This window comes from Paroedura picta, chromosome 2, assembly GCF_049243985.1.
Source record: "Paroedura picta isolate Pp20150507F chromosome 2, Ppicta_v3.0, whole genome shotgun sequence".
In the NCBI taxonomy this organism is placed as follows: Eukaryota; Metazoa; Chordata; class Lepidosauria; order Squamata; family Gekkonidae; genus Paroedura; species Paroedura picta.
Window position 1 is genome coordinate 136,041,632 of NC_135370.1, and position 20,329 is coordinate 136,061,960.

A 20,329-nucleotide genomic window follows, 5' to 3' on the forward strand; every position below is an offset into this window, starting at 1 on the left:
ATCTTTATTAGTAGTTTTTTCTGAATAATTTGATTGAAAGAAAACTGAGAATGTGGAAAACATGAACTTTCAGTGAAAGTACAAGACACACTGAAAAGCAACTTTTAGTTTTAGTTTTTTTGTACTAACACAGTGTGTTTATAATTCACACACTGCTGCCTTCGTGTGTAATGTAGTTGGCGAGTATTTTTATGTGTGCCTGTTAGTTTGAATGCATGATGCTGATCTGTTTTTTGTCCTTGCTGACGGTTATTATATCTTAATGGGTGCAACACTGCGCTAATTATCCATGTGTATATAAATTCTTCTTGTTGTGAGCAGACACCATAGGGTCACATAAAAATGTTTGCCTCAATTTCCCTACTAAAAAGGAGTTCAGAAACCAGACTTGGCCCAGTAACAGATTTTTTAAAGGTAGAGGAACCCAATAAAATTACCAGCTTCTCACAGCATGTGTCTATTTCCTTTTGACGTATTGTGAGGTGTAGCTGAAATATTCTAACCACATTGACAGTGTAAAGAGGACAAGTCAGTAGAAAGCAAGATTAAATGTAACAATAAAATTTCTTTAGTTTTTGAGGGATACTAGATTTGGGGCCTCACTGATATAGTTTCATCATAGCAAATACAGATATAATTTCAGTAGGAAATTAAGGCTCTCTCAGTAATATCTGCAGGGCTTAGCTTTTGCAGCATGAATGCCTTTTAAAACTAAATAGGTTTTTTTTAAAGTGATGTGTTGTATCCCCGATCATTAAGTATTCTGTTGTTTATTATTATCAGTACTTAAATTCAATTTAATTGAAGTTGGAGGTAGGGGTGGAGCCTGGGAAGAGTAGATTTGGGGGAGGGAGGAGCCTCAGCAGCTGATTTCTTCACCTTCCCAAGCAGCCATTTCTGTGGGGGAACTGATCTCTCTTGTCTGGACAACTGCTTTTAAAAGCTTTGAAAAAGAACTTTTAAAATAACAGCATGCTCATTGTGTTCCATACCTGCAGTTATAACTTGACAACTTGAACATGTGAAAGAGTGCATCTATCAGGATGCACTGAGACCCCAGGAAGCTTTGGCTGTTACTATATCCAACCAATATCTTCAGTTGTGTTCTAATGTGGGAGATGATGAGGCAGTGGACCATGGAAATGTACTTTGAAAAATCAATGCTAACTGACAAAGTTAAACCACCCCTCAGTATCACATAATAAATGGAACAAAATGAAGTGGAAATCATAGTTGGAAGAAATAGAAATATACAGCATAAAAAGTTATAAACAAAGTGAACAAGCTCACAAAAGAAAGTAACAACTATGATCATGTTATTGTTTTACTTATTAAAATCTTGTTTTGCAGTTCATAATATCTACTACTTTCCAAACTAGGGAGGGAATCATAATTGACAGGCAAAATTGTAAAACATTTTAAATGTCACTGTTCCTTTTAAAGAAATTAATTAGCCTGCCACAGAGAAAATTTACTAGCCTGCTGGTTAATTTCACAATGTAAAATCATGGAGTTAGAGGCAGAAAGGGAGAAACCTTATTACTTTTAAATAATTATTTAAAGATGTGAGCCTTGCCACTTTCACATATCATGGAACAAAAGCTGAACAAGAGCTTTTAAAATCTCTTTAAATTGTGAATAGTCATGTCTCCTCTAATAGGTAAGGAAATCTATGCTGCCAAAATTAAAAGATATCATATAACAGGTAGAGACACACAAGAAATGTTGGAGCCCTGACCTAGAGCTAATGTTATTAATATTCCTATTACCATTTTAATTTAAGCAAACAATTTATATTTAAGAAGATGCAAGAGTGAACTGAAATTGTATGCCTAAGAAAGTTACCTTTGTGGATCTTAATAAAATAATTGTTTTCACAAGAAATTAAAGCTATTCAGGAATTTTTGTTCCATTACTTATAAAATCTCATTATTTATTGACAGTAGTAATCTGTTTCAGAGTATGCCTAGGACTATCAGTTTAAAATATTTTTTTTTCAAAATAATCTAAATGGATTCTCTAAATTCAGTTGTGACTGTTATTAAATAATTTCAGTTGTAAAATGAGGTTGCTGCTAAGAATCAGTCCTCTAACAATTTTGCAAAAAAATAACAAAAAACAGGAAGAAAAGCACTCAGAAAGAACATGGGCTTATCTCTGCAAACAAATATTTACTCTTAATGTTTCTTTTTTCCTACATCTGAATTTCTTTCTAATATAGAGCTGGTTATTTAATGACACAAATCACAAACTGTTGTTCCTTATGAGGTGAGCTTTGCACCATTCTTGATTCAAAGTGCTCATACTGTTCTCACAAACAAACAAGTCTAAATAAATGATGTAGACTCACAAGCCCAGGAATAATTTTTGGAGCAAGCTAGTTGTCTACAAATGAAATTCTTTTTATCTATTGTTGGCATATCAATGGCAATGTGGTATTTGCTGTAACAGCAGTTGTAAATATTCAGTGTTTTTTTGCACATAGGGCATAAAGCTTGTACTGTAAAGCCTACTGTATTGCAAAGCGTGAGAAATAATCGTGACTCACCGGCACTCCACACTTTTCGAGCTGTTTTGCATGTTTCTGGATGCTTTTCCTGCTTTAGTCTTGTTGCGCTTTGGCCTGCCTATCAGTGTCAATCACTTTAGCTAGCCAACCCCTGCCCGGCATGGCTGATTGACAGATGAACTTCTGGCAATTGCCGTTTTTCTTTTCTTTTTAAAAATAGACTAATTTAAATGCCTATCTGATTCTTCATAGAGGCACAGACAATCTCACCCAAGCCAAGTCTGCCTATTGGTTGCTCTAGACTGTTCTCCTTTTTTAAAAAAGCACTTCTCGTCTCCTGGAAAAAGGGAGAGGAAGGTGGATGTAGCACTTCTTCACCTCCATACGTTTCTTTTGCTGGTGGCCTGCTAGTTGTCTGCTAGGGAAAGCACTTTTATTTTGGTGAATTCACTTTATGCAATTCCCCAGCTAGCACTTTAAATGCCGGATGTAGTGAGCAGTTTGCTGGTCACACAGGGTGACGTCATGCAGAGCGGCCAGGGTATAGCGTCTTTACAAGGAAAGTATTTCACTATATTTATCGCGTGCAAAAATGCCCTTAGTCTGTGATACTTCAGCAAATGCAGATTTCTATCACCAAACATGATTTTCTCTCTCCCCTTCCTATAAATATAAATATTGATGTTAGCTATCCTGTGCCTATTTCTGGGGAGGGGCAGCCAATAAATCTGAATAATAAATAATAATAAATAAACATTCCCTGGAGTGGTCTAAATAATTTCTTATGGGCAGAAGTCAGAAGAGTGATGTGGGGAAAAAGTTTTCTTGGGATCTGCCTTGTGACTTTCCACAAGGTCCAGTCTTTTCTCCCACACTATTCAATCTCTTTGTAAAGCCCTTGGGACAAATCATTCATCAGTATAGACTAGGGTACCATCAATACACTGATAACATCAGCTCTACATTTATTTATCCAAATTACCATGTGATGCTATCGATTTTGTGAAGCTGGAAAGCCCGACTACTGTAGCTGAATGATTAAAGTAAAACAGATGAAACTGAATTCTGAAAAGATGACTTATTGGAAAGGCTGATATGGTGCTTCCTACTTTTGGTGGGGTCCAGTTGTCTATTACTCCTTGTGATTTAGACCTCATGCAAATTCAAGTAATTGTCAGATAATCAGAGGCCATGGATTTCCGCTGGATAAGAAGGAGTGGCCCATCCTCAATGTCATGGTTCTGGATACAAATGTCAGTTTAGCTAGGCTTTTATTTGGTTTAGTTAGGTTTTCGAGTCAGTATAAGGAACAAAGCTTGTTTTGTGAGACAACTCAACAGCCTATTAAGTGCCCTTTTTTGTTGGGGGAGGGATGCAGGAGGATGGTGGAGAGAGCTGCTGTTACTATGTAAGCAGAATATTAGTTGGGTGATTGGGAGAGCCACTGCTGCTGCTGCTTCTGTAGGGGCAGGGAAGCAGGCAGGTAGGTGACCAGGAGAGTTATGGGGCCCAGAAAAAGAGAGTGTTGGTAAATAGTTTAAATATGTTATTAATGATTTTTATTGTGCTATTGTTTTACTTGATGTTGTTCACTACCCTGAGCCAGTCTGCCGGGAGGTCGGTATATAAATCGAATGAATAGATAAATAGATAGGAACAGAGAGTGAGTGAGTGAGTGAGTGAGTGAGTGAGTGAGTGAGTGAGTGAGTGAGTGAGTGAGTGAGTGAGTGGGTTGAAAGCAGAAAGAAACTGGAAGAGTGATTAGGTGAGAAGAGAGAAAGTGAAAGAGAGTGGTGGGTGGGGTGTGGAATTAAAAAGTGGCATGCACGGGGTGGGGGGAGTAAGAAAAGTGGGTCCCCACTTGTATGTTCTGATGGCCAGATCTTAGAATACTTAAATCCAGTGACTGGTACTTTGAACAGGGAAGACTGGTATTTCTGCAAAGCTGAAAAACACCCCAGGTTTGCAGAAAAATGTGATACCTAAAAAAAAAATTGAGGGTGTTAAAAGGACAAAATGGTGAAGGAACACCTGTAGCTTTTTTAATAAATGAGATCCTCATTGGCAACTGATAAGCATCCATAGCATTTATTCATGACAATAAACAGCAGGAGAAGGGGGCAGGGCCTTTTCAAGTCTGTTTTTGGCCTTTGAGGAAAGACTCATTTGGGCCAGGCTGGCAGCAACCACTGGGTGGCAATACCATTTGACCCTCTCTGCCTACGTGTTACTGTTCAACAGCAGACATGGAATTAAAACCAGTGTGATGTGGTGGTTAGAGTTTCAGAGTAGGACCCAGGAGACCTGGATTTAAATCACAAATCCTTAGTGGTAGTTCATTAGGGGTTGCTGGGTCAGTCACATACTTTCAACATAGAATGACCTGTTGGTCGTTCCCGGCCACAGAGAAGCGTGCCTAGCCTCAACCAGGGCCAGGGCTTTCTCTGTCCTGGTCCCTACCTGGTAGAATGAGCTCCCAGGTGAGCTGCGGGCCCTGTGGGAACTGTCAGCGTTCTGCAGGGCCTGTAAAACGGAGCTCTTCCGCCAGGTCTATGGTTGAGGCTGGGATTGGCGAGGAAGAACATTGCCCCCCACTTGGGGGTTTGAATTATCTATCATTACTATCCATCCCCCAATGCCCTTGTTTGAGTAGGGGAGAGTGGTATTACAGCCGTGTTGGGTATTTTTATAGTCTTTTAGTGGGGGTTTAATGGTGGATTTTAAGACTACTGTTACCTGCCATGAGCCTGTAGGGAGTGGCGGGAAATAAATCAAATAATAATAATAATAATAATTTTTTTAAAAATCAGAAATGTTTTTTTCAATGTACTTTCCAAATTCAGACTTCCGTATCAGAAGATAAAACATTACTTTGGAAGTGTTCCATTTAAATAAAATCAGACATGGATTTAATGTGTCTTTTAGCTTTTAAAAAACAGTGTGGTCTGCATTGCTACAGGACCAAAAAGCTATGTGGTGGTGGGGTATGAACGAGGAAATAGGGGTGTGTGTGATGCAGCAGCCCTCTCCCTGTTAGCTTGGCATCCATGTTCTTTGTTTTAAATCTTTATCATGGACACACAATCATTGGGGTTCAGTTACCATGGCCAGCCTATCACAAATCTACTCAAACAAAGAGATACCATTATACAAAGAATCCCAAAAAGAGATCTAAGGAAATGTTTTTTTTTTATTGTGATCCCAAAGCAATGTGGAAGTGCAAGTTTTTTTTTTAAAATGTTTTACTGTTTTAGCATTTCCCATAGCAATGCAGAAGTGTGTATATATAATTTTGGGGCCTTGGGGGGGGAGAAGTTTGAGTCCCCAAAACAGCCACTGTAAAGAGATTGGTGGCTTGCATTGATTGTCAACCTGAGAAGCAGGGGGAGAAGTGCGGGTTGTCCACACTTCCTGCTTCTCTACCACCTCATCGGGAAGCAAGAAGCCATGTCAAGACAGTGGGATGGATCTCCCATCAAGAAGCATGCAAACCCGCTGTTACCTATCTCACATTTGCAACCAGGAGGTGGCGTGCATTTTACGCCTCCATGCGGAAATGGTCAGTTTCCCTCCACAAGGCCTTACAAGTTGCTGCTTTTACTTTATAAATGCAATGGGACCTGACCTAAATTGCCAGCCTATTTCCACATGCTCTATTTACAGCATTTCAGAAATATCTCCATATTTAGAGGCAGTAAAGCTCTGAAACTCATTGCTAGGTAGGTGGTATCATCAGGGAACACCTTGGCTTTTGCATGTTTTTTTGAAATTTTCATACTGTATATATGAGCTTAGATTGCAAGGCACAAGTTTGTACCAGCTGTTGAAGAAAGATCCTTGGGCCTTGATCTCATTTTATACACTGATTATCAGACATTTTTATTATCTTTTTTTTAGCTATACTACACGTGGATGATTCAGTAGTAGACCTAGAAACATTGGAAGCATTGTATGAAAATGTAAGTATTCAAACATTAACTTCTGTCTGATTATTTTATATACACACTGTAAGATACTATAGTTTCATGTCCTATTTGTTTCTTCATGAATATGCCTTTCTTTAGTAAAAATGCTGGTTTGTTGTCACCCATCTGGTTGCATGTGGGGGAATGCAGAATCGAACCCGGCATGCCAGATTAGAAGTCTGCACTCCTAACCACTACACCAAACTGGCTCTTTGATTTATATACCACCACTCCTAGCATTGCTGGCTCGTGGCAGTTCACAACACATATATATACAATAAAAATCAATCCATAAAACATCAATGCAGAGTAAAAACATCCTCACATTACACAATAATCTCCATACCACCCAGAATCAAGATGACGGTTATAAATACAGTATTCTCCTCACCCTCTAATGCCGTTGAACCAATAACTGGAGCCACTGGTGGTAAAGAAAATCAAGGGGTGGGTCAGTGAGTGGTTCCATGCCGGTCTAATACCTGGTCCTGGGAAATGGGGGGGGGGGGTGGACCTAATTTCACCCCCAGTACTAACTGCACCCAACCTCAACCAAATGCCTGGCGGAAGAGCGTCAAATGTCCACCAAATTCGAAAATGTGAGACCAAGCATTTATTCTTGTTAACAACAAAATAAAAATGTTATTTCAAAGAAAATAATACAACTACAAATTGTAGATAAATGATATTGGTATTTTGCTTACTCAAGTTTTAGGACCAGTTACCAATAAACATCCCTTACTTTAGGATGTTAGCCATTTTGATTATAGGAAAGGCTGAATATTAATATTTTTAAAAGTAAAATATTATGGAGATTTGCAGTTGGCTTGGCACAGTCTCTGCCACCAGCTCCACAGGTTTCTTCTTTAATATCAATGTCATCAGGGGGTGGCAAGTTTCTGCAGCTTAGGCTACCTCTTGACCATCCTCAGAAGCTTCTACAGCTGATTTGGACTTCACTCTTAGGAAACAACACACTAAAATTTCTCTCTGTAGTTTGATTGAATTAGATTGGGCCTCATCATGCATTTTTCTCAAAAACACAACACAAAAATGTCTCCCTGAGATTGCTAACAACACATATCTAAATATCATTATTGTGCATTGTTCCTCATAGCCTGTAAATTATGTAAAATGAAATAAAAAATTCTACATTTATCTTTAAGAGAAAATAATGCTAATGAACATATGGCAGCTCAGAAGAAGGCAGTAGATTGGTCAACACCATTATTGGGACCTCTTATTGGTTCTGAGCTGAATAATCCCTGCAGTGCTGGCAGTGATATCAGTGTTTGGCTCTGCTTAATCCTGACTGCCAGTGACACTCTAGTGCAGCAGTCTACTTGGAACTTTCCCACTAAGTTAGATAGACAATCTCCCCTGCAGTCTTACCACTGCCAACTCCAACAGGCATCAGCTCTCTGAGGTCTCTAGTAGAGTAAGGTCTTTCCCTGTGGGGAAGATCCGGTATGTGAAGATACAAGGCAATTATAACCTGGGGTCTTCTGGAAGGAAGTCACATATTCTAAATTAACTACTTCATGTCGTTTTGCAGCAAGCTCATCAATGCTCTCTGGAAAATGGCTTTGTATTGAGATGAATTAAAGCTGGAAAACAAATAAATTCTGTTTGACATCTGCAGATAAAGGACTATGTACATCCTTAGTACTAGCACAAATATTTTTTTTTAAGTTGCCTCAATCCAGCAAGGCATGTCTCTGCAGAGATACAGATTGTTACTTTGGGATTAGTAATAACACACAAATGCATGCAACACTGATGTTTCTTTTGGCTTCTAGCTCTACAGAAAGCTACACAAGCACCAAAGAACACAAAGGATCAGTGCTATCATTTTTGGTAGTACTGCCCTGTAGATACAGTTGAGTCACTGAATCCCTTCCTCTTTGTCAAAACAAGCGATTAGTACTCTTAAAACTGTGTCAAAACCTGATTTTTTAAAAATAAGGTAAAGAAGTGAAACTTATTGCTGATATTTCATTGAAATCACAGAGAGCACAGAGAGACGAACTGGAGAAAATAAAGCAGTATTATGACACTTCAAAAAAAGAAGAAGTAAAACTCCTGGACAAACCAGAACAGTAAGTCAGGATGGGGGAAGGCTGTCTTTGTACTTTCTCATAACACAAAAGACACTCAAAAGAAGAAGAATGGCTTATTGTGACTAGATTCAACATGAAGGATGTACAAATACCTATCCTAAAACTTGGAGACCTCAACTATCCCTAGCCTTTCCTTGAACAGAGATTTCATTATATTAGGCAGCTCATTCAATTAACCCTTTCATTTTTGCAATGAGCCTAGCTCTACCTTCCTGTAATTCAAATTTGCTAATTCTTTTCCTAACCTCAGGGTACCATGCTTTTAGTCTCTGAGCATTGCATCATTCTTTGGGGAATATCAATTTGAAAAAAACCAGGCTGTAATTCTGTGTATTATTAGAGTATCCAAAGGCACTGGATTTCAGCATGAAACTGAGCACAAGAATGTACACTGAATGTCAGTGATGCCTGTGTGTTATTCATCTAGCACAAGGGTAGTCAACCTGTGGCCCTCCAGATGTTCATGGACTACAATTCCCACGAGCCCCTACCAGCGTTTGCTGGCAGGGGCTCATGGGAATTGTAGTCCATGAACATCTGGATGACCACAGGTTGACTACCCCTGATCTAGCAGACATGATTGCATGACGGAAGAAATCAAAATGTTAAACCATGTTGTCCACATTACTCCTTCATAAAGATGTAGGTCATGTGAACTAGTTTGCCCAGATCATAGTATCACAGCGAACTATTGTATCCTTTTTGATAAACAGTATATGGTTCTCAGAGTATGCAGGGTATTCGGTGAAGTTGTGAGATTATCTATGAGAAATGCTGGAAGCATGTGAAAATGTTTGATACCCTTTGATAATAACAGCACTACTGCTTCAAATCAAATAGCCCCTGCAATAAGAAGGCCAGATTGGCAACTCAGAGTAATCCCTGATCAAACCCCTCAGACTAGTTTGAGGAAGAGTGCTTGCACTTGAAAGCTCACGCCTTGAATAAATCTTAGTTGGTCTGAAAGGTGCTACTGGACTCTGATTTTATTGCACTACTTCAGACCAACATGGCTACTCATTTGAATCTAATAGAATCCGTATGTTTCTCTCTTTTAAAAATTAATGAAAAGCTGTCTAGGGAAGCTGCTGTAGTGCAGGAATAATAAGTGGAGAGTAGATATTTAATTCTTTCTTCATTGCTTTTCTGTTTAAAATATTGGTAAACAAGAACGTAAGAGAAGTTATGTTGGATTATACCAGTGGCCCATCCACTGTATCTCTCTGTGTCACATGGTGGCCAAAACCCTGGGAGAACCTAAAGAACAATACTCCATGTGACAACGAGATTCTGTAAAACATCTGCCACTTCACTGAGGGGAGGGATGGAACACCAACCCCACTTCTTGTGGTACCCCAGCATGCTGCACATCATATTCTTCTTGAGCTTCTTCATCAGTTGCCTAATCGGGTGCAAGTAGTCTTCATTCAAGAGGGCTTGAATCCAACCTCAAGACTTCACAAGGAGGTGGCAAAGAAACAGGGAGTGAGCCAACATTGCAGGTTAGCTGGTTTTGTGCACATCTGATGAAAAAACTGGATCTCAGTGGAATTCTTTTGCTTTGTAACATTAAATCTGCCTGTATCTTGCAACAGCCAATTAATAACATCACTAAGATAATTTATGTACTATAATAAGTAACTAATTGTGAAGAAACAAAGAGCCTTAAAATAGGGTACAAATCATCACTGAACACTTCATTTGGGAAGGGGAGACCAAAAATGTGTTTAGATGACCTAAATGGTACATTGAACATTTCATAGTTAACCAATACAAAAAGGCATCTCATTCCCTGTGTCATGCAGCTTTCCAGTGCTTCTGTATAGCTTAGAATTGTATTAACTGACTAAGTATGCTTATTAGAAGCAAGTCATACCAGCATCCCTGAGCCTTATTCCCCAGGAAATGGATTTAGGATTGTGGCTTGAAAATGACTGATTTGTCACAGCCACTTTGGGATCAGTGTTGAAGCCTTGCCTTAAGAAGCAACCCAGTCATCTACATCAAACTGCTTTGGAAAAATAAGCTACAGTTCTTAGGTCCATTTCCATCCAGTAGAGGTCAGCATCTCTCTCTTTCTCTCCCTCATATATGTTAAAAGGAATATATGTCATTTTGAAGTGGAAATCTGGAGTTTATGTGTCTCTTTCTGGAGGATTAGTGATAACAAGACAAAATACTCTTCATAATTGTCTGTATGTACCAAAAGAATGTGAAATAAGATTAAATTGAACTTTTAACAGTAAATATTTGTTGTTCTTTTCACAGGTTTTTGTATGAGTTATCCCAAATCTCCAATTTTGCAGAACGGGCCCAATGTATAATTTTCCAGTCAATTTTCAATGAGGGGATAACTGCAGTACACCGTAAAGTGGACATTATTTCTCATGTTTCTAAGGTAGCATAGAAAATAAAAGTCCTTAATCCTATGCATGTTTAATTTGAAACTAAATATCATTGAATTTAATTTCAAATGAAAATACTGGGGATCCATCTGCAAATCTTTTTAAATTGTTTACTGATATTCTTTCTAACGATTTAGCATTGAACTTTGAAAATTTCAAATCATTGGAATTTTAGTCGTGCTAATAAAAATGAGACTGTAGTATATCAGTTGCGTGGTTTGTATCTAAAATGAAACACTTTAAATATTTTAATATAATATAGAATTATCGAGTTGGAAGGGATCTCCAGGATCATCTAGTCCAGTCACCTGCACAATGCAGGAACTCACAACTACCTGCCTACCCACAGTAGCCCTAATGTCATGGCCAAATGTCATGGCCCACCAAAAATCTCCAGAATCCAGGTTGGCCTGGAGGAAATTCACCTACCATCTCACAGTGACGATCAACAATTCCCTGGATATGCAAGGAAGGGCCACAAGAAACAAACACTGGCACATCTCTTCCTGCCCATCCATTCACAATCTGCCTAAGTTCATAAAAACAGCATTTGTGTCAGATGACTAAAGGTAAAAAGGTATCCCCTGTGCAAGCACCGAGTCATATCTGACCCTTGGGTTGACGCCCTCTAGCGTTTTCATGGCAGACTCAAAACAGGGTGGTTTGCCAGTGTCTTCCGCAGTCATTACCATTTACCCCCCAGCAAGCTGGGTACTCATTTTACCGACCTCGGAAGGATGGAAAGCTGAGTCAACCTTGAGTCGGCTGCTGGGATCGAACGCCCAACCTCATGGGCAGACAGCTTCAGACAGCATGTCACTGCCTTACCACTCTGTGCCACAAGAGGCTCTGTCAGATGACTAGCCTTTGCTAAAAAACATCCAAAGAAAGAGAACCCACAACCTCCCGAGGAAGCCTGTTCCACTGATGAACCACTCTAACTGTCAGGAACAAAAGCAACCCAAAATATTGTAGGAGTACTTGAGTATTATACATGCTCTGCATTTGGGAGCGGGAAGTCAGAAACTTTCACCGATATGGAGAGACCGAAATGCCTCTGTAACTGTGGGAAATTATTTGTGGCTTTTGAATCTGAGTAGAAATTTAGTAATAGAGATGCTGGTTTAAGTGTGTGTATTTAAAATTTTCCACGTTTAGATTTAACTTTTGCACACATTTGCTTTATTGCATTTGTATTCTTGATTTGACCTTATTCCATGGAGTCACATGACCCTCTGCTTGCTTCAGCATGATATTGATTTATCTTGCTGATGTCGATTAAGCTTGATGAAGCTGAATGGTGGATCTTGACTGGTGGTGAAGCAGTCATAGAACTGCTTTAAGAGACTTAAACGCAATGCCATGCAAACAGCACCATAATGGCACATGTCCATTTATGAGAAAATCAGAAATGTTTTTTTCAATGTATGTTCCAAATTCAGACTTCCGTATCAGAAGATAAAACATTACTTTGGAAGGGTTTCATTTAAATAAAATCAGACATGGATTTAATGTGTCTTTTAGTTTTTATGCTGTTGGTGTTTTTATACAATATTGTTTTATATACATATCAAAGAGGGATAAAGATTATCTAAATCAAATGCTGTCTACACTTAAACAGTGATATGAGGAGATCTGGTCGAATTTAAATATGTGTACCTTTTTCTCTGGTCGATGATGTTAAACTTGCCTTAATCTTTCAGGAGTTGTTGGACAGGAAAACAGTGAAAGAAATTTTGGGTTTGATTCTGGCTTTTGGGAATTATATGAATGGAGGAAATAGGACACGTGGTCAAGCAGATGGTTTTGGTTTGGAAATACTTCCCAAACTGAAGGATGTTAAAAGTCGAGTAAGTATTTCCCCTTTTCTTAAATAAGCTACATTAAAAGGCAGTGCTATCTCCTTGACTCCTACTGTTTGTTACTCATGAAACTTACACTACTCAGATATTGATCCTGGCTATAACTCTTGATTTGTGTTTCTTATTTCTACTTTATGCCACTGCATAAAAATCCAAGAAGCCAGTACTTGCAAGCTTGCAGCCAAGTACCTTGAACTTATGCTGGATTTTCCCATTTTTAAAAAAAGGTCATAGCTATAGAATAGTGTGTGGTCACATATCCTTGTTTTCAGTGGCTGACAGATAAAGATAGATATTCGATCCACATGCATACATGGATTACAGTTTGAGTGAGATTTGTGCAGCATTTTTAGATATCACATAAAATTGACTTTCTGCAACTCTTGTGTTGCAGAAGTGCTATCAGCTTTCATATGCAAATAACTATACTACACAGTATATTTTGACAGTTGGGCTGCTGTTAGTAATAGTAAATATAGTAAAAATAGTAAGTAAATTTTACGATAAATGGCTGTTGTTTTCTTAGGATCCCACCAAATTATGGGGGCTCATAGTAAAGACTGAACAATAAAGGATTGTTATCATCATCATGTCAGTACCAACCAAAATCAATGTAAATCAGTGAGATCTTATTGTAAAAAAATGTAGTAAATTACAGGGTCTGATTCCCCAGTCCATATATAGCTTCTAGGCAGACATCTCTGTTCCCAATAACAGTTTTTGTATTATTTTGTATTTATAACAAATAGTGGCTCTTATAGTTGACTATTTTACTGCTGCACAATAGTAATAAAATTGAAATTAGATTTAATACATCCTCTTGATTTGTTTTTATTTTTTTATTTTTTTGGCAGCTAATCCTGCTCTGGAAGCAGTTTGTATGCTCTACAAAAGCAAATATGCACTTCAAAGACATTCCACATATAATATACTTCAGTGTCTTTCTTTTTGTGCTATTTAATAATTTCCTGTAACCAGTGATTTCATACCTGAAGCACAGTTTGTCCTTCGTTCTAGTTCAACTTGGCTAAATTGATTCAATCTTTATATAGGAAAAGGAGTGCATGGATATGAGCAATATCATTTTATTTGATATATATAAAAGGGGGGTTGGCTGCGATTTATATAAGCGAAATAACTGGCTGCATGAAATGTAAGGAATACTGCCCTTGTCAGTGCATGGTAATTATTTGTATATCTTGTAGAACTGTATGCATGTTGCTTTTTTCATCTTGTAACATGACTCATGATTTCACTTATTTAGGTCTATATCAGGCAACACAGGCTCTACAAAACTTTTCTACAGAACAACATTTTCTCCATTACAAAGGCCAAGTTGCATATAACAGAAACATAAAGCTAAATGGGCCAGAGGGAAAGTATTATGAATACTGCCATGAACTTTAGTTCTTTAGTAAGGATTTTTCTGCATTCTCATTTTACTCAAAGTTAAGTTCTTATTTCTTCAAGGTGTGTGTGTTTTCTCTTCTGCATGTGTTTTGCTGCCTCTAGTGATCAGTTGACATAAAACAGGTTTATTTCCCTGCGGTGTAAATCTACAGGGAAATAAAGTAGAAATAAACCAGTTTTATGTCAAATCAACCACCAGAGGGAGTGAAACACATGCTGAAAAGGGAACACCTCCCCCACCGGACTCTGAAGAAACAGGAACTTGATAAGTAAAATGAGAATGCAGGATAGTTCTTATCTACCCCACTCCCCAATTTTAGCTAATCTGTAAAATTGTCAGTGCAGTGCTTAATAACGATGGCATCTTGAACAGCATCACAGCATCCTGTGTGATAACAAGGACAAGAATTGCTGGAATATTTTGAATGTCTATCATATTTTCTTCATGCACCTATAATGTTATATGGTTTTAAAGTCAATAACTTATGAAATGAAAGGGGATTTCAAAAATATTTTAAAATCAATCTCTAGCGAAGAGGTTGCTTTTTAAAAAAAATTATTACATCCTTATTGATACCTATTTTTATTTTATCCTTGTCTCTTTTCATTTTTAGGATAGTAGAATTAATCTTGTGGATTATGTTGTGACATACTTCCTACGCCATTGTGACAAGGTAAATTTTTAATTGGAATCAGGTTGAATCTAGTCTTTTAACTAATAAGTTTTATTTTTTTAGCTTAGGAGAAAAGCAATCCTCTGTCATGCCTATATTGTGGTGGCCAGCTGCCACATAACTATAGTATCTGTAGTCTAGTGGGTTTTTAGTGTTATCTGACCATAACTGGGGTAGTTTCTGTAGCAACCATGCCACTGCTATCAGTGGAGATATTGTACAGAGGTGGTGGCATTGTGATGGACAGGGAAACCAGAACCATCAGGACTCATGTGGTGACAGGGCAGAGTCCATAAATCATCATAGACAGAAATCCTGGCCACAGGAGTTTTGCTTGTTGTCAGCAGTGCACACCCCATCTCCTTAAAGGGACCAACTCATATCAGCAGTCCTGGACACCTGGCAGTAAGGACATGGTTCAAGCTATATGGCCTATAGGCATTCAAAGCTGCCTCAATGCTAACACAGAGCACAGGGATCCTGAAGGGCAGAATTGGAAGAGGGGTTACCATTGGTACCCTACACCAGTGGTCTGCAACCTTTCTAAGGCTGCGGACCGGTGGGGAAGGGGAGGGCGATCTGGCGGCCGCCCATGGCGCACATGTGTGTTTGCGGACACGCATGCACGTTTGCGCCATGCGCAGCCGCAAACATGTATGCGTGGCTATTTCATGCATGCACGGCAGGTCCGTGCATGCGCATTTGTGTCATGCGCGGCCACAAATGCGCATGTGCGGGGATTCCGTGCCTATGCAAAACTGCCGTGCATGCGCGATTGCGGCCGCCGGACCTGCTGCGCTTGCACGTTTGCGCCGGCGGCCCTGCTTCCCTCTCCCCCCCTCCCTCAAAAAGAAGCTTGCCAGTCTGCAAGCTAATCGGCCGCTTTGGTGGCCGATTTGCTTGCGGCCTGGGAAGTTTCTTACTGCGGGGGGGGGGGGGGGCGGGGAGAGGGAGCCGCGACCCAGCACCGGGCTACAGCCCAGTGGTTGGGGACCACTGCCCTACACGTTTGTTACCAGCAACTCAGCCACACTACTGAGGGCACCTCTGAACCCCCTGCCAGTGGTGGAGCAAGAGGAGACTATTGGGGTGTGTTCAGAGGTGGGGGCATGCAGCTTTGCCCTCAGATCTGCCAATTGTTTCCTTAATGGAGCAGAAGTAGTGTGAGACAGGAATGACTGATTCTACTCTGGCTTGTCATTCTACCCACAGAGCAATTTGTGCCCTGAGACTGTCATTTGAAATCTGTTCTGCTTATAGCATTACTGTTGTCTGGAGTAATATATTGCAATGGAACCTATATCTATATACATTACCACACACCCTGACAAAATGCTGAAGGTTCCAAAGCCTCCGATTGGTGGAATACCCCCCACCCAGGGCCAGTTGCTGCTCTTGCTCAGTGTCAAGGGCAGACAAAATTCACAACCAGGCTTCTATAGGAAGAAAGCTTTAATTGGAAGTAGATCTGAACACTTTAACATTCGAAGTCAAGACTGTTCGATATCGGGGATGCAAGCAGTTATCAATACAATTCTCCCACCAAAACCAGACCCGTTCCCAAGGGGAGGGGGTCACTCCTCACCCAGGTGCCATCCCAGGCGTCCTGCCAAGGTGCCAGAGTTAGCACGGCCTTGGTCAGGCCGGCGCCTCAGGCTACAGATAAGATGTTTACAGGAACACTGGCAACAATGTATCACAGCGGGGAGACTATGCAGTGTGAAAGCGAAGGGATCAAAGAGATACTACATAAGCATTTTGGTTACATGGGAAAGGTAACAAGATCACAGCACACAAAGATGGAGTCTCTTAGGTTCAATGAAATCAAACATGGCAGAGAGCAGAAGCTGATCCTGACACTCAGGATTCCACACATGCGCACCCTTCCCTTCAGGCCTGGTGTGAAGGGAGCCTCTAACAGCCCCTGAAGGAAGAGATGTGTTTCGAAGAGCAACCCGGGGGAGTCTCTGGTCATGTGTGTCCTTTCCTTTTAAGGGGTGGAAGCTTTCCCCTTCTGCCTAACAGTTGGCTGACAGGGAGGCCACATAAAAGTCCCTTCTCACTTACTATACTGCTGTGGCTGGCCTTGCTGCTGGAGATAAGCCATGTGTGTTGCTTCTCCACTCTCCGAACCTTTGAGGCCTGTTGCACAGGGTTGTATAGATGAAACTGGATGCTGTTGCAGGCGTTCTTTTGCCTCCTGTTTCATCTTTACAGCCACCCTGTGCAGTAGTTCTCAAGGGTTTTATTTCCACAGCAACCTGTATGGGAGGCCTCAAATGTTTCCTTTGCACAACAGCTCTGTCCTCCCTCCAAAGCAGCCATTTCTGCCTGGAGAATTGATTTTTATAGTCTGGAGATGAGTTGTAATTCCAGGAGATCTCCTGGCCCCACCTGGAGGTTGGCTACCACTGGGTTATAAGTATTTCTTGAGGTTTGGAGGTGGGGCCTCAAAATGGTACAATGCCTTAGAGTCCATCTTCCAAAGCAGCACTTTTTGCCTGCACAGGTGATATTTATAGTCTGGAGTTGAGCAGCGATAGTAGAGACAACTGTGGAGGCATCCCTTACCAGCAAGAGTTTGCATTTTGGGTGCAAACAGACAGACCAACTAAATAGTAGAGGTGATGATAGAGGCTTGCAGGCTGAGGTTGGGGTGGAGTGGCGCAGGTGTGCCCCACCTGGGCTGTGGGCTCTGGCCAACCCTTACCAGCAACAGTTTTTATTTTTGGGCAGAAACAGATAGACAGACCAGCAAGGGTCCTGCCAGTTTGGAGAGTGCAGAAAGATCTAAATAAGGAATATTTAGACCCTGTAACTGTAAATGGTGAACAAGCAACTGGCTGGAAAGAGACATAGGGAATAAAGTGACTTTGCTTAAGCCTGGCCTGATAAATAAAAATCAGTATTTGCCACAGAGGTCCTATGAAATAAAAGGCATGAGTGGCCTAGAATTTCAAGTGGAGTTCGCTTGAGAGTTCGCATACAAAGCGTTTATAGGAAAGTAGACAGTAAGATTTAAGGGGGAACTAGGTTTTCCAGTTTTATTAAGCAACAATTTGGCTTTGCGGCCAACAACAGGAACGAGTTATTAAAAAATTCAAAACACATTAGTAAAAAAAACCCTGGGTGTTGTTAATTACAACTTGAATGCATTTAGTTAAAAACCTTGAATTTTGTTATAGATCTTCCCCGTCCGTCCCCTGCCACCCTCTACTGAAATCTGAAATAGTGCCTCTGCTATTAAAGAACCATCTGTAGGCCAAAATGGACTGGGCTTATGTTGATTTTTGAATAGCTCTTCCATGTACAATTTTGTACTGTATTTATTTTATCTACTTCCCTTTTGTTGAGCAACCACTTTTCCAAGTAATCTTTAGGAGTTTTAGGCAAAGTGCTTTGGACATGTAACTGGAAACTTTAAATAAGAAAAGTAGTGATTTGGGACAGCATAACAGCAAAGCTAAATAAACAAATAATATGCTAAAGAGTATTATTAGATTTTATATTATTCATGTTCCTGTTGGATTTTTTGATATTAATATTGTTACATCTTTCCAGCATGTAAACCTGTGAATTTACTGTAACTGTGTTTATGTATCATTTATCTTCATTAATAGTTAAGATAACATTTCTTTCTTCAAAAGTTTGATTCTTGATGGCTTTGTTTTCCTCTCTTGTTTAGGAAGCAGGAACAGACAAGAGTGTGTTTCCTTTGCCAGAACCGCAAGATTTCTTCCAGGCATCCCAAGTAAAATTTGAAGATCTAATAAAAGATTTAAGAAAGCTGAAGAGAGACCTTGAAGGTAAGTTAGAACTTTGTATCATTTTCAGATCGTCTGTTCAGACATCCTGCAAACCAATCCTACCTATGTTTAATTGGAAGCCTGAAAACAAACCACTGGAAATTAGGGGTGTGCAAAAGAGAAAAAAAACAGTATTATCAGGTATATTATTATTATTATTTAGATTTATTGGACACCTCATCCTGGCAACAGGCTTGGGCCAATTAACAATAAAAATATATACAAAGGAGATATAAAAACATTTACCAACAATAATTTTAAACTTTGAACTATGAACCCTATTGAGTGCTCTGACTCTGCTCACATTGGTCAGAATAATTCTGGCATTGATATTATATCCCATTTTCAGATGCAGAAGTGGGGGGGGGGGCTTCCAAAAATATTGGTATTTCCAAGGATTCCAGAATCCAGTACAGTATTTGATTCTGTTAATATTTGAGAACAGGAATGGGCATGATTCAGAGCCTGAACCCAACCCCCCTCCCACACACACAAATATAGCCTAGGCTGTGGTTCACGAACTCTGAGTTGTCTGAGCTGCTGGTATAGTCCTCCAAAGACATGAATCTCAGCAGACATACTCGTGGGAAGATTACCTTTCAAGAAAGGAGCTGCAACCATGGAAACACCAATAGTGGCTTTCCAGAGATGACTGGCAACACTGGCCACTAATAAGAAAGCTTCCTTTCTGCTCTATAGGAGTAGAATGATAAGATGCATCCCTTTGGAAAGAGTGGAAGCAATCCAACACACTGAAAAGATTTGCAGCCATTTCATCCTGACAGCCAAGAGGCCCACACGCGCCGCTATCAGGCCAAAACTGCTGCAAGCCTTTTCAGCACACCAGATCACTTCCACCCCTTCCAAATCCCCGCACCCTAAACGGAACCAGAATTTTATGGTTTATGCCCATCCTTATTCAGAAATGCTGATTTCATTTGGCTTAATTAGAGCCTATGGGAACTAGGTTATAATGGAGAATCGATCTGAGGGTATCTGGGGCTTTGGGGGACTTTGTTTTGAGGTAGAGGCACTAAGAGAGCCTCTTGTGGCGCAGAGTGGTAAGGCAGCAGTCATGCAGTCTGAAAGCTCTGCCCATGAGGCTGGGAGTTCAATCCTAGCAGCAGGCTCAAGGTTGACTCAGCCTTCCATCCTTCCAAGGTTGGTAAAATCGAGTACCCAGGGGGGTAAACGGTAATGACTGGGGAAGGCACTGGAAAACCACCCCGTATTGAGTCTGCCATGAAAACGCTAGAGGGCGTCACCCCAAGGGTCAGATATGACTCGGTGCTTGCACAGGGGATACCTTTACTTTTACCTTATAGACCCATTATGCACGGGGGTTTTAGCGCACATTCGGGGTGGAATGGCGGCGACTAAAATCACCGATAACGCACGGAGCCGGCTGCAACTGGCCGCAGCTTCGGTGCATGCTGCCGAAAAAGCCGCGTCAGTGAAACGCGGAAGAAAGCGCAGCTTCCGGGTGACCGGGGCGCAACCAGAAGTGGCGCCCGGATCACCACGTGCATAATCGGTTACTCTGGGTTTTGCCGCCGTCGCGCCCCACCCCGTGCATAA

General features: G+C 40.4%; 1 protein-coding gene across 3 annotated transcripts in view; it reads left to right on the plus strand.

Moving 5' to 3' along the window:
* Positions 1–20,329, plus strand: part of FMN1 (formin 1) — a 212,106-nt gene that overhangs the window by 120,827 nt on the left and 70,950 nt on the right. For all 3 annotated transcript variants that reach the window (XM_077322951.1, XM_077322952.1, XM_077322953.1), the window contains 6 exons: positions 6,407–6,468; positions 8,485–8,573; positions 10,863–10,992; positions 12,703–12,849; positions 14,886–14,945; positions 18,631–18,751. In XM_077322951.1, the coding sequence (XP_077179066.1) occupies positions 6,407–6,468; positions 8,485–8,573; positions 10,863–10,992; positions 12,703–12,849; positions 14,886–14,945; positions 18,631–18,751 (609 nt within the window). The remainder of the gene's footprint in view (positions 1–6,406; positions 6,469–8,484; positions 8,574–10,862; positions 10,993–12,702; positions 12,850–14,885; positions 14,946–18,630; positions 18,752–20,329) is intronic.